Raw genomic sequence first — 13,949 nt, 5'->3', positions numbered from 1 at the left:
AGACAGTAGCATTATTCTATAAAGGAGCTCTTCAATCTTTGCTTCGTAATAACAGCCAGATCAGTATCTTTGATTCTGTAAAATTTCTTGGTATTTTTGTAGACAGAAACTTTAAATGGTCTCTTCATATCGATTTTTTAAGCAAAAAACTAGCCTCAGCCTGCTATGTTTAACAATAAGATCTGTTTCGAAGAAAATCAATTTAGCATCTTCGAAAATAACATACTTTTCTTTGTTCGAGTCTCATCTTCGACATGGCCTTTCTTTTTGGGGTTCTAGTACAGCTATCCAATCTGATGTTTATCCAATACGGTATCTTTTTGGCATTAGAAAAATGCTGCTTGACATTGGAATTCAAAAAGACTTAAAAGAGAAGGAAGTATGGGTACACATAATTAAGAAAGTCGTTACAAAGTTCTTTAGAAATAAAAAATCCCCAGAATATGTTTATATTTTAACATGTTGAAGAAGTTTCAAAAATTAGGATGTTAGATGATCCACATGTTTACTTTTGGATTACTTTACGGACATTTTGGGAGATGTTAGTAAGGAGTAAGACTAGCTAAACATTTTTTTGATGATCCGAGTTATTCGTTATAAAATTTACCCCGAAATTTCTATAACTTTTTCAGCTGGTGCACAATTAAATTAAATTTATAAGTGAGCTTACATAGACTATATAGATCTATTTCTATAAAAATCTAAGCTGCGTAAATTTATATAAAATTCTTATATTCTTGGACAGCTCCCGAATGGACTATACTGTTATTATTCAAAATTAAAATCAAATTTAAATCACAGAGAGACAACAGAAAAAAAGACTAAAACTAAAAGAAACAAAGGATTAGGAAGGAAAAGGCAGAAATGAACAGTCTAATCTAGCAATACATACATCTACATATATTTCTATAACAACAGTGAATGCAAGCCAATGTTGGATAAATCCCAAGATAAAAGTGCAAATAAAAAACCACAGCAAAATAGCTACAACCACCTCCAAACTTACTTACCATTTGGATGTAGCCTTGGTCTTCCTCTTGGTCGTTTTATTAAAGGCTTTGGAGCTGTAATTTAAATAATCTATAGAAACACAAAGTAAAATACAATGTTGAAAATATTATTTAGAGAAAAAACGTTTCGACAAAATTTTGATTGGTTAAGGTTGATTCAGACCAACAGTCACGGGAAGATCAGATCACAGTCAAGTCAAAACAAGTACTTTATGGTTGGGATGCTTATGGAGCCTCTCTTCATGTCTTCTGGCAACTTTCTTAATTTCATTTGGAATAGATTCGACTTTAAGGTCTCTACGTAAATCGTCATTCCGAACATACCAAGGAGCACTTTCAATATTCCTTAGTATTCGGTTCTGGAGCGTTTCTAAATTTCTATAATTGCTTTTATTTGTACAACTCCATAATTGTAGGCCACAGATTCACACCGGTTTCAATATATGTTTGTAAATAAGTACTTCGTTCTGGATGGAAAGTTTAGAGTACCATTCAACAATTCATATTAATATTTCCTTCCATGTTTTTAATTTTACAGTAATCTTTCTTCACGAAAGCACTCAATTAATTTTTCGTCATCCATTGTTAACAAAAGCGATGAAAATATGATACAACAACTGAAAACAGGTGGCTGACTGACTGTGTCCTATTCACACTAACCTGCCAGTCCGGTCCAGTCAAGATTAAGTCACAGTCTTGATCGCTGTCGTAGTGACCGGACGGGCAGTGATTTTGACAGTACAGTGACTATATCGTGGACGTGCGTGGGAATTGCCTCATTGGAAAACCTCAGAAGCAATTTTGCCTGTACCGTCTCTGACTGTGACGTGACTGTTGTTGGTCTGAATCAACCTTTTTTTAAAGCATGAGTATGTCTTAACAAGCAAGTGTAGATGTATATAAATATTCTATTTTTCCTTGCTTATAACGTACGTCGAGAATTTTTTTAGAAAAAAATTCTTTAATGTAAAATGCAGGATTTAATTATCTCAGATGATAAAGAAACTTTGCTTTTTTAATTAATTTTTACATCTGTCAAAAATCAGATAATTTATGCTGTAATGGCTTATAGTATCAAGACAAGTTATCTTCTGCAACCATTTATAGGACAATAACTGAACAAAGACAAGGAATTTTCGCACTTATATAGTATTTTTCATACCAAAATCATGTTACGTCACGATTTATACAAACTTTGAGTTGAAATTTTTCAGTAAAGATCCTTTTTGCCCCCTAACCAATAAAGTTCAGTATTTTAAAGAAAGCCCTGAAGAATAATATTTACCTTAATGTGTAAAAAACTGTAAAACATCCAACAAAAATAATAGTACGGTCTATCATTAGAGGTAAGGAACTTGGCAGAATTCAAATTCTTAAGGGGGTGATGCGACAAGATCAACACATATCAACATTGAAGAAAAGACTGATAATTTAAGTGTATGAATGGTTTCCTGATGATGAATACATCATTATGAAAAATGGAACACCCTATCATACTGCTAAATCAGTGAAAAATCTCTCTTGAACTGGCCAGAAAATTCTTCCGATCTTAATCCCACAGCATATGTTTAAGAGTTTCTAAAACGAGAAATTTTCAGTGAAAAAGTCACCAACTAGATTGTTCTAATTAAAAAACTATTATATCATTGGAACCACAACGACATAAAAAACGAAAAACATAAAACTAGATACGGAACAAACGATGAATACAGAGCGTTATCGAAAGAAATAAGAAAACAGTGCCACAAAGACAAATCTGATTACATCTCTCAAATATGCAGAGAGATAGAGGAACATGGCTGTCGAAATGAACCGAGGGATTTATTTCAGAAGATAAATTAAACCAGAGAATTTAAATCTCAAACGTGGTCTGTAATAGATAAGGAAGGTAATCACCGATACTGATGAAATATTGGAAACATGGCGAAACTACTGTGGCGAGCTGTATAAAAATAATGAGGCCCTCTGACTACCCTAGAGAACCTACTGTCTTACTCGCTGAAGTCAAAGATGCAATTGAATCGCTAAAGAGAAATAAATCCCCAGGCACTGATTCAATACCAGGTGAAATACTACAGTTACTAGGTTACAAAAGATTACATATTATCCATTCTATCTGTGTCGCTATTTGGAATTCAGGAAAATAGCCATCTGATTAGTGTACCTCAATTTATATCCCGCTACAGAAAAAAGGAACTACTACCAGATGTGAAAACTAACGCACATTGTCACTAATAACACGTGCTGGTAAAATCTTGTTGCATATCATCAAAAACAGATTAAAAACCTATCTACATTACCAAATACCTCAGGAACAAGCGGGGTTTGTAAAAGTATGTGTAAGCTGGATAAATCTATGGCCCATCTTAATAAAAAAGGGCACACCAATGCACCTAGCGACACTTATTAAAAATCTATACCAATCCAACAGTACGACTAGATCAGAAGTTCTCAAACCAATTCAAGACCGAGGGAGGTGTTAGAAAAGGATGCGTGTTGTCACTTGACTTATTCAACATTTATGGTGAACATGTCAAGAGGATGGCTTTAGATGAACAGGCCGGTGGAGTAACAGTGGCTGGTAGGAAAATCTCCAATTTAAGATTTGCTGATGACACTACACTTATAGCAGCAAATGAGCAAGAAATGTTTAATCTCCTGCGAAGAGTTGAGTACGAAAACAATAAAGTTGGTCTGAAAATCAATAAAGCTAAGACAAAAATTATGGTGGTCGACAGATGCCACACTATTCAACTGACTAAAATGTTACAGGAATTAGTGGACAGTTTTGTCTATCTCGGGTCTAGTATAACTAACGATGGTATCTGTGAAGTAGAAGTTCGGAGAAGTGTTGGTATGGCAAAAAATGCGATGAGTCGCCTAACTAAAGTTTGGAAACACAGATCTATATCTTGAGATGTGGTGCTGGGGAAGAATGTTGCGCATAAGTTGGACAGTTCATAGGACAAACGTTTTCATTCTAAACCAACTCTAGATTAAAAAAAGGCTGTTCACAATATGTCTGCAACGTATTCTGCAATTTTTTGGTCCCGTGATTCGCAGAGGTGACGATAATTTAAAGAGATTAATTGTTTCTTGAAACGTTCCGGGGAGAAGATCAAGAGGACGATCAACAACTAAATGATCCGACCAAATTAAAAATTCAGCTGGAAACTCATTCTGCGAAGCTCTTAGAGCAGCTGAAACAGAGACAACGACAAATTGAAGCCAAGTGCCTTTAACTGCATTCAAAGTATGCCAAGAAGTGTAAAGCTAAGGGGGCTCAACAAAATATTTAAAAAATATAAAGATGTAAATTGATCCAATATTTTACTTTTTTTTTAAACATATTACAATTAATGTATTTTATATAAAAAAATGAAGTTAAAATAGTGGAATAGTTCCTTTTTAAAATATTGATATGCGGTCATATTAATTTGGCCAGGAACTGTACTTTTAGAAATAATAATAATAAGTAAACCCAGACAAATTAAAAATAATAGAAATCTACAACAAAAATCCTTATAAAATATTTTAAATCTATGCACATATTATAATTTATAAAATGATTTATGTAATATTTCAAGATCCCACTGCAGGATCACTACGTTCATAACGTATTTAATCAAACTCACATTTTTATATACGGCTGGTTCCTAAAAAAACTGATACGACTCTTAGTAAGATTTGATAATTTTGAGCAGTCTATTTGATTGGTCTGACATTACATTATATTTATTATGACAGACAAATAGTAAAATAAACAAACAAATAAACAACAATTTATTACATATGTTAATTCATAAATTGTAATAATTATTATAGTCTAAATTTTGATATTATTTTGAATTCCTGCATTTTATAAAGAGTATATAAATGATAGTTTTTACATAAAATAGGGTTGTTGTTATTTTTATTATTATTAAGGAATAAAACAAACGACTTAACTCAAAAATATATTAAAGCAAGAATTGTAACCAAATTAAAAGACAACTGGGCACTATCAGAGGCAGCAAAATATTTTAACATAAGCAGAACCACAATTTTTCTATTAATAAAAAATGGAGGGAACAAGAAACTCTCGAAAGAAAGCGAGGGTCTGGAAGATCAAAACTATACTAAATTTAGGTATGTAAAAATAAAATTAATATTTTGTAATATATCCATCAGCATCAATAACAGCTTGTAGTCTTCGATTCATCGGCGTGAAAGAAACTATGAAATTGTCTTCTTCAGAGAGCTCTTCCCAAACCTGTTGTATACCGTGCCACAGCTTTTCAAAGGTATAAAATTACGCTGATACAACCGTTTTATAATAACCCCTACACATTCTCGATTGAGTTTAAATCTGGACTGTAACCGTAGTTTTCTCGAATATTCAGATAACTCTGCCCAACAAACCTGGCATCAATACGCCATACCATTCCCATTCCTCTAGATGAAATCCATCCCCATACATTGGCGCTAATATGACCAGCTGCTCGATATCTATCAACATATAGAGTATTAAATCTATTATTATCTGGTCTATACACCTCAATTTTGCCTTTTTAGAAAATTGAACAATTTTTTCATCTGTAAATATTATCTGTCTCAAAAAGCTGATGCTCTTTTGAGAGATAGATAGATAGATCCTGCTAGATTTTGGAGCTGATGGTTTAAAGCAAATATGTCTTGATTGCTTCTGAGTGGGTTGTGGTGTAAGCTTGTTTTTTCGCTGCATATCGGTTCCTAAGACGCGATGCTTTAATTCTGTGCCAAGTTGTTGTCTTTCTTCGCGGAAACTGTGACATAATTCTTGCAATTTTCGCATCTTTAAAAGGATAATCTTCTAATCTCTCCAAAAGCGTACGATCTTCTTGAGCAGTAGATATTGTTGATCTTCCAGAACTTTGCTTTCTTTCGAGAGTTTCTCTTTCTCCCCATATTTTAATAATATCAAACACTGTTGTTCTGTTTACGTTAAAATAGTTCGCTACGACAGATAGTGACAAACCATCTTCTAATTTCGTTACAATTCTTGCTTTTAGTTCTTTGCTAGCATGTGGAGCCATTTTTTGAGGTTGAACAAAATAAGTTATCTAACAAATTTTAAGATTTGGCAGAGACAGTGACAGTATGTAAATAATAAGTATTTATCCTTCAAAATACACTGCTCAATTTTCTACAAAATACACTTTAAAAGTCGTATCAGTTTTTTAGGAACCATCTGTACATTTAAAATTAGAAAAATACATTGAAAAAAGTGGCCGCAAATATTTTTATTTCAGTTAATAATAATTCATTTTTGAACAAAAAATTTATTTCGTTCATTTATTTTTTAAATAAAATACGCTGCTCATTTTTTTGATCCTGTAATGGCTTTGATATATCACATTAAAACTAATTTTTGTCGATTTACCTGAGAAAAAATGTTAGCAAATTAAGGTTGTTAGCTGATAAAAACGCGAGGTATCAAAGATTAAGTAAAAGACAGCTAGCGAGCAACGCTACTGGTTTGAAGTGTCAGTTTTTGCACGCTAACTCTATTTTACTTTATGTTTGGTACCTCGCATTTTTAACCTTATATCATCATACAGTGGAACTTGGTTATAGCGTCATTGAAGGGTGCAGTAAAAAAATGACGCTATAACAAAGTGACGTTATAAAACAGGTAAAAAAAAATGAAATTTTAACGAGGCAAAGTTTATTGCGGCATAATTTATTATTACAGTTGCATTTAGGATAAAAAAATTAAGAAATAAACCATATCATATATATGAAACTTACACATTTTACATGAAAAAGTTCTCTAATGCTGAAAAAGTCAGTTATTTTCTTCTGCAAACCCTTTCCGAAAAGTAAAGTTTTTTTCTGTAATGTCCTTAATAATCTGAGCTGCTTCTTGGGTAGTTGTGGATGCCTCCATGAACTGGTAAAACCTGGAAATTTTCTCAGCAGCTCTCATTGCTTCTTGAATTTTAGGACAATCAGCGCTGTCTTCTTCTTTTTCTTCATTATTTTCATCAACGTCCATTTCGACATTTGAAGATCAGTTCCAAAATGTCTCTGGTTTACATTAAATTTTTATATCTACTCTGACAAGGCATTTCGTCATCCTCGTCAACATCCTGAACATTGGGAGAAACTACAGACAATTTAGCTTGACGAAAGCACTTACAAATTGTCACTGACGTATCGCACTCCACGCATTGTCTAAAAACTGAACTGCATCAAGTATGGTAATATTCACGGGTTCCTCAATGTCCATACAAAAAATCATCCTTTTCAAAAGCTGTTTCCGATAATGGCACATTAAACTTCTTATGACTCCTTGGTCCATAGGCTGCAAGACACTCGTGCAGTTGCTGGTAAGAAAACTAGGTTGATATTGGTTAAATTAAGCTTGGGGTGCACACTTTCAACTAAGAGAAGAATTTTTCTTTTTTACAGAGTTCCTTGTCCCACTTTCTCAATTCTTCTTCAAAAATAGCAGAAGTCACGCCTTTTTATTGGCTGTGTAGTTTACAGGCTGTGTTTTTATGTTTTTGAAACAACTGGGATGTAAACTTTTCCCAATAACCAAAAGATTTCTTTTCTCTGTACCTGCCATGTTTGCACAAACAAAAGCCGTGACTCTTTGTTTTGAAAGCTTTCCACAGACGCATTTTTGATTATTGAAATTTAAAGTTTTGTCTGGCGTTAATTTGTAAAAGACCCCAGTTTCATCGCCATTGAAGATATCTTCATTCTTGCATGGTTGCCTTAGTTGTGGCCATGTGTTTTGTAACCAATCACCTGTCACGTTCTCGTCCACACATTTTGCCTTTCCAACAATTTTCGCGAAGAAAATTGAGTGCCGGGCTTTAAACCGATCTAGACAGCTTTTAGAGCATGTGAAATCTTCAACAAACAGTTTTCCGAACTCTGTAGCTTTCTCCTTTAAAAGTGGCCGGGACACAGGAATATCAGAACTGCGACACATCATCACAAATGCACTTCCTAATATTTTTAACATTTTCTCCCTTCCCATAAAGGCTTTTAAAATTTTGTCCTTGTTTTTTATAATTGAGCCGACAGTCGAATTAACAAGTCCAAATTGCCGACATACATCAGCAATTTTTCGACCACTTTCAAATGCTCTTATAACACGCACTTTATCTTTAATAGGCAAAGCCTTCCTTTTAGTACTACAACTTGCCATATTAAAAATAAAAAGTTAATTATTAAATTAAAATCTAAAAACAAAACGAGCCGAACACAATTTTATGGTAGCGGAAATTTCTTAAACTGACTGTTCTGAAACAGAAAATTTGACTGTTTGGATGTCACTGGTAAATGAGAAATCATAGAACTGTCGAGGTCACATAACTGTATACAGAAGGGATAATAGAGTTTTCTCACATTCTTGGAAGGAACAATGCCTTGGAAGGAAACGCATTGCAGTTTATTCTTCATAAAATAAAAAAATGACAACATACTGTAAAATTTTACGACGGTATAGACGAGGCGTACGTTATTTTTAGCCGATAAAACCGGGTTGTTAATAATTTTATCGAATAGTTTTTGGCCGGACCAATTAAAAATTCCCGTTACAACCGAGATGACGTATCTACCGAGGCCGTAATATGAAAGTTCCACTGTATTCTTCACTGTGTAAAAAAATTATAATGAATTATTTTAATTTGATATCAAAAAACATGTATATAAGTCATAAGCAGAGTATTTTATTTAAAAAATAAGTGAAAGAAACAAAATTTTTCTCCTAATTTTAAATGTATGTAAAAATTAATGCGAGTTTGATCAACTACGTTATGAACGTCGTGATCCTGTAGTGATATTTTAGAGTACAAAGCTTTAATAAAATAAAACGCCACCCGTAAGTAGACGCATGGGGTCACTTTGACCCTTTTCATCAAATAATTGCAAATAAAAATTACAAAACTTTATATATTAATAGAAAAACCGAAATGTAGATGTGTGAAGGACCCAATTTACTATATTTATTGGGAATGAGCCACAATTTTATTTTAAAATTAAATTTATTTTTGACGTTGCAATTTCCACTTCGGAAATCGTTCTCAAAATACAAAACATTGATAAATTATTTTTGTTACACCTTGGTGTAAAAATTCTACAAAATCCACAAGGAAAATAATTCCTGCAGCTGGCTGTATACCACGTATAACAAAAAGAGGTTAGTCTTTGTATGTGGGTATATTTTATTTTATAAAAACCCTTAAAAGGGCAACATTAAAAGCACGAACGTTTTCGGAACAACTGTTCCATCATCAGGTTAAAATACCTAAAATAAGTATAAACCATTTAATTACAGCAAACGTGGTTTAAAATTTTGACTAAGGTTAAAAAAAAAGCAAAATGGTTATACTTACAGGTTACCATGATTGAGCCACCAAAATATTTGGGTAAAAACCCTTTAAAATGTAATGTGTTACCAAAGATTGTACATGATGTTAATAATATTATATGATGTTTAATATTTTAATTAAATTTTACTTCAGGTAACATACACCCATGCTTAAGTGAGTTCCAGTGTCCGGAGAGTAAACCTCTTCAAACGGACTTCAGCTGGTAACTGATTGATAAGAAGATACCCATGAACGGTGTCAAAAACAAAATGTCAATGTACCATGAAACAATATTAGTTAAACATAGTATTACTACAGCCAAAAGATTAAAAAACTTTGATGATGTTAAAATGATAACAGCAATCCAGGTGTTGGGATTTAAAAATTTTTCTATAATTATTTAATATTGGATATAAAAGATGTAAATTACTGGTGTTGTTGAAGGTCATGTTTAAGAGAATGACGTATGCATTAGGCAGCTTATGTTACTCTTTATCGTATGGAGTGTGGTCTAAAAAGTGTAATTTGTGACGAATTAGCTTAAATATATGGAAATGTCCTTTTATGTTGCTTACATCTAGGACAAGGAAAAAATAAATAGTATATATTTGTAGCTAATGTAAGACTTCGTATTTAAATGAAATAGTTTAATACTGCTCGTATCGTAAAAAATTTAATATAAGTGAGTCCAATAGATTGAGAAATGGGATTAAAAATCTTCCGGCTGAAGGAATTAAAGTTATAATATATGTGATTAAATTTAAAAAATTGAAAAGGCTGAGATCCTCAGAGACTTGGCAGGAATAAAAGTAAATGAAATAACTAAAGAATAAAGGAGAGTGGGATAAAGGAAAATAAATGAGTTAATCAACAAAATTAGAGATGAAAGAGGTCCTTCATGCTTAAAGCATCTAGCACCCTGAACAAAATATATTTTGATTATATTAAATTCGGTACATAAAAGCCTGAAATTTTATTTGTGAGTATGATGTACTAAGTTGTTGACTAAGAGAGGGGGGAGCAATGGTTGATTAAGGGTTTTGGCAAAGTGGGAGAAAGTGAATTCTGATGAATTGCTGGATTGTGTTTAAATGGTTACTGAGTTTAGAACTAATGAGTGGATGGTAGATATATGAAAGGACAGAGAAATAGCAAAAGAAAAAAGAATGGACAGGAATATGATGTAAACGTGGAGATTGTAAAATAATGAAATAGTGAGGTATAATAGATATGATGTTAACAATAGGGGGCTGAAAAAATTCTTTTGGAGGGAGTGTTGTGACAGTAGTGTAGAGAGAATGGTTGTTTTAAAAGCAACAATTGTTGAGAAGGATTAAGGTGTTGACGTTTATAGAGGAAGGTCAGATAAAGAAGATGGGGTAAATTTGAGAAGTGTGGGTTATGAGAAGAGTTGTCGGTGTAAGGGTTGAAAGTCACGGTTGAAAGATACATGGCGATTAACGCAGTTGGGGCTTCTTTGCTTTTCTTTGACTATTTCCAAGTCTTCATATAGATCTAATTTTAGAAAATTTTTTTGGGGTATATTATGTAAAAAAGAGACGTCTTCTGGTATGTTGAGGGTATGTTTATGTTGTGCAAGATGTTGTGAGAAGGTGGAAGTGTTCTCTTTTTTAGTGTGTTCTAAGGAACGGGAAGTTAGTGATCTACAGGTTCTACCTATATATGTAGCATCACAATCAGAGCACTGTAATTTGTAAACACCACTACGATCCATGTAGTTGATGCAATCTTTTGAATTGGTTAAACATTGTCCTAGATTGTTCAGGACTTTAAAAGAAATGTGGGTATTCTCAACAGATCTTTTTAGGATATATCTGATATCTCCAGAAAGACGTTCTTGAAGGTAAGGTAAGGAAGCATAATGAGGTTTAATGGTCAAGTCTCTGGGGAACGCAGCCTCTCTCAATAGTTTGAGTTGTCTCTTATTAATAAGTTTGTTAAAGAGGTTGGGGTCATACCCATTGTTGGATGCTATTTGCTTTAGAATATTGAGTTCTGTTTGGTAGTTGGATTGTGATAGTGGGATTGTTTCTAGGCGGTGAATATAACTATGGAAGGCTGCATATTTATGTGACATTGGGTGGTTGGAAGATAAAGGTATGATATGGTCGGTTTGTGTAGGTTTCCTATAGATACTGAAATCGAAATGGTCGTTTAATCTGGTAATAGTAAGGTCGAGGAAATTAATAGATTGAGACGACTCTAGTTCCATGGTGAACTTTATGTTTGGGTGGATTTGATTTATTTTAGAGAGTAATAGATCAGCTGAATTCGAGTTACCTGATATGAAGACTAAACAGTCATCAACATATCGAAACCAATGGAGAATTTCAGGATTTTTCATAATGTGTGTGGATTCTAAGTGATCCATAAATATATCAGCTAGGAGAGGGGAAAGGCAACTACCCATGGCTAAGCCATCAGGTTGTCTGTAAAATTTACTATTGAAAACAAAAAAGTCTTGAGCTAGACAAGTTTGTAATAATTGAATAATTGAGTTAGTGGTAGACATAGTGATAGAATTTGCTCGTAGAAGAGAGTGGACCAGATTAATAGTTTCTTGTTTGGGGACTGAAGTAAACAAATTGCTGACATCAAATGAAAGCATTGTGATGTTTGGATGAAGATTTATTTGTTGGAGATTGTTGACTAGATGAATTGTATTTTTGACTGAAAAGCGAGGGGTGAAGTTCGTCATATTGTTAATGAGATTCAATATGAATTTTGACAGGATAGAAACTGGAGTGTTTATAAAACTAACAACGGGACGAATGGGAATTCCCTCTTTGTGTATCTTAGGTAAACCGTACAATCTGGGTGTTAATGGGTTACTAGGTATTTTATAATAGGGAGCATCGTGTTCTGACAGAAATTCTGTGAAAAGTTTATTGGTGGCTTTGATTTTATTAATGAACTTTTTTGTTGGATCTTCGGGGAGTGGAGTGAAATTGTTATCGGAAAGAAATGTAGTGACCTTGTCGTTATATAACTTCTGATCTAGAATGACTAGACAATTGCCTTTGTCTGCTTTACTAATGATTAAATTATGGGATTTAATTTTGTTTTGAATAGACTTGAGGATATGGAGTTGGTCTTTCTGTTTTTTGTATGAAAATTGTGGAAAAGGAACATTGAATGAGTAATTTTGAGAAGTAGAGGGTAGGTTGATGGATGATGAGTTGTAGGATGTGTTAGATGTAGTGTTGGTAGTAGAGATATTGAAAGAAGTAGAAGTTGATGGAAAATTTTTGTTTTTGAATTTAAAGATGGTTTTGTAGCAGGAGTTTCTAATTGAAGTTTTTTGGTTTAGAGGGACTGAGAGATTCTGGATGATAACATCTAGCTCAATGGAGAGACTCTGAAGGCCCTTTTCAGAAACCTTCCTCGGAATTGAGTATTTGAGACCTAGATTCAATAGGTTGAGTTCATTTTTATCAAAAGTTACGGAGGATAGATTTTTGAGCCTGGGGTGAAATTGAAAATTAGAAAATTTAGTTTTGTTCTTGTTACTGTTATTATTTTGTGAATTAGATGCATTATTAATGAGTTTATTGAGTTTAGATTTAAGTTTACTGAATTTAATAGAGGTTACACTGTCCATTTTGTCCTGAACATCATTCAGAAGGTTACTTAAGTTGTCAAAACCTATGGATTCAAGTAAAAAGTCATATGTTACCTTAAGTTTACAGTTTAAAAAGTTAAGTTTTCCATAATGGTTGCAAATCTCCTTCTTTAGGATTTTTAGTTGAAAGGTGTTCCTTAAGGTGGCTGGAACATTTCCTGGTGTTTTAATTCTACAAAAGGTTGGGAAAACTTTGTAGTTGATACATTGTGAGATGAACCATATATCCAACTTGAGAGTACATCTTTTAGTGGCTAAGCGCATGTATTGAAGAGCCAAGTTGACCATACCGTCAATTAACAAAATCCACAAGGAAAATAATTCCTGCAGCTGGCTGTATACCACGTATAACAAAAAGAGGTTAGTCTTTGTATGTGGGTATATTTTATTTTATAAAAACCCTTAAAAGGGCAACATTAAAAGCACGAACGTTTTCGGAACAACTGTTCCATCATCAGGTTAAAATACCTAAAATAAGTATAAACCATTTAATTACAGCAAACGTGGTTTAAAATTTTGACTAAGGTTAAAAAAAAAGCAAAATGGTTATACTTACAGGTTACCATGCCTGAGCCACCAAAATATTTGGGTAAAGGTTACCATGGTGGCTCAGGCATGGTAACCTGTAAGTATAACCATTTTGCTTTTTTTTTAACCTTAGTCAAAATTTTAAACCACGTTTGCTGTAATTAAATGGTTTATACTTATTTTAGGTATTTTAACCTGATGATGGAACAGTTGTTCCGAAAACGTTCGTGCTTTTAATGTTGCCCTTTTAAGGGTTTTTATAAAATAAAATATACCCACATACAAAGACTAACCTCTTTTTGTTATACGTGGTATACAGCCAGCTGCAGGAATTATTTTCCTTGTGGATTTTGTTAATTGACGGTATGGTCAACTTGGCTCTTCAATACATGCGCTTAGCCACTAAAAGATGTACTCTCA

At 33.2% G+C, this 13,949-nt stretch overlaps 1 protein-coding gene across 6 annotated transcripts in view; it reads right to left on the bottom strand.

Moving 5' to 3' along the window:
* Positions 1 to 13,949, bottom strand: part of LOC140445614 (uncharacterized) — a 100,277-nt gene that overhangs the window by 15,369 nt on the left and 70,959 nt on the right. For all 6 annotated transcript variants that reach the window (XM_072537805.1, XM_072537809.1, XM_072537806.1 and 3 more), the window contains one exon: positions 1,011 to 1,064. In XM_072537805.1, coding sequence (XP_072393906.1) covers positions 1,011 to 1,064 — 54 coding nt within the window. The remainder of the gene's footprint in view (positions 1 to 1,010; positions 1,065 to 13,949) is intronic.

Source organism: Diabrotica undecimpunctata, chromosome 7 (assembly GCF_040954645.1).
Source record: "Diabrotica undecimpunctata isolate CICGRU chromosome 7, icDiaUnde3, whole genome shotgun sequence".
Classification (NCBI taxonomy): Eukaryota; Metazoa; Arthropoda; class Insecta; order Coleoptera; family Chrysomelidae; genus Diabrotica; species Diabrotica undecimpunctata.
Note: the sequence above shows the minus strand (reverse complement) of the source record. Positions and strands in the feature narration are given on the sequence as shown.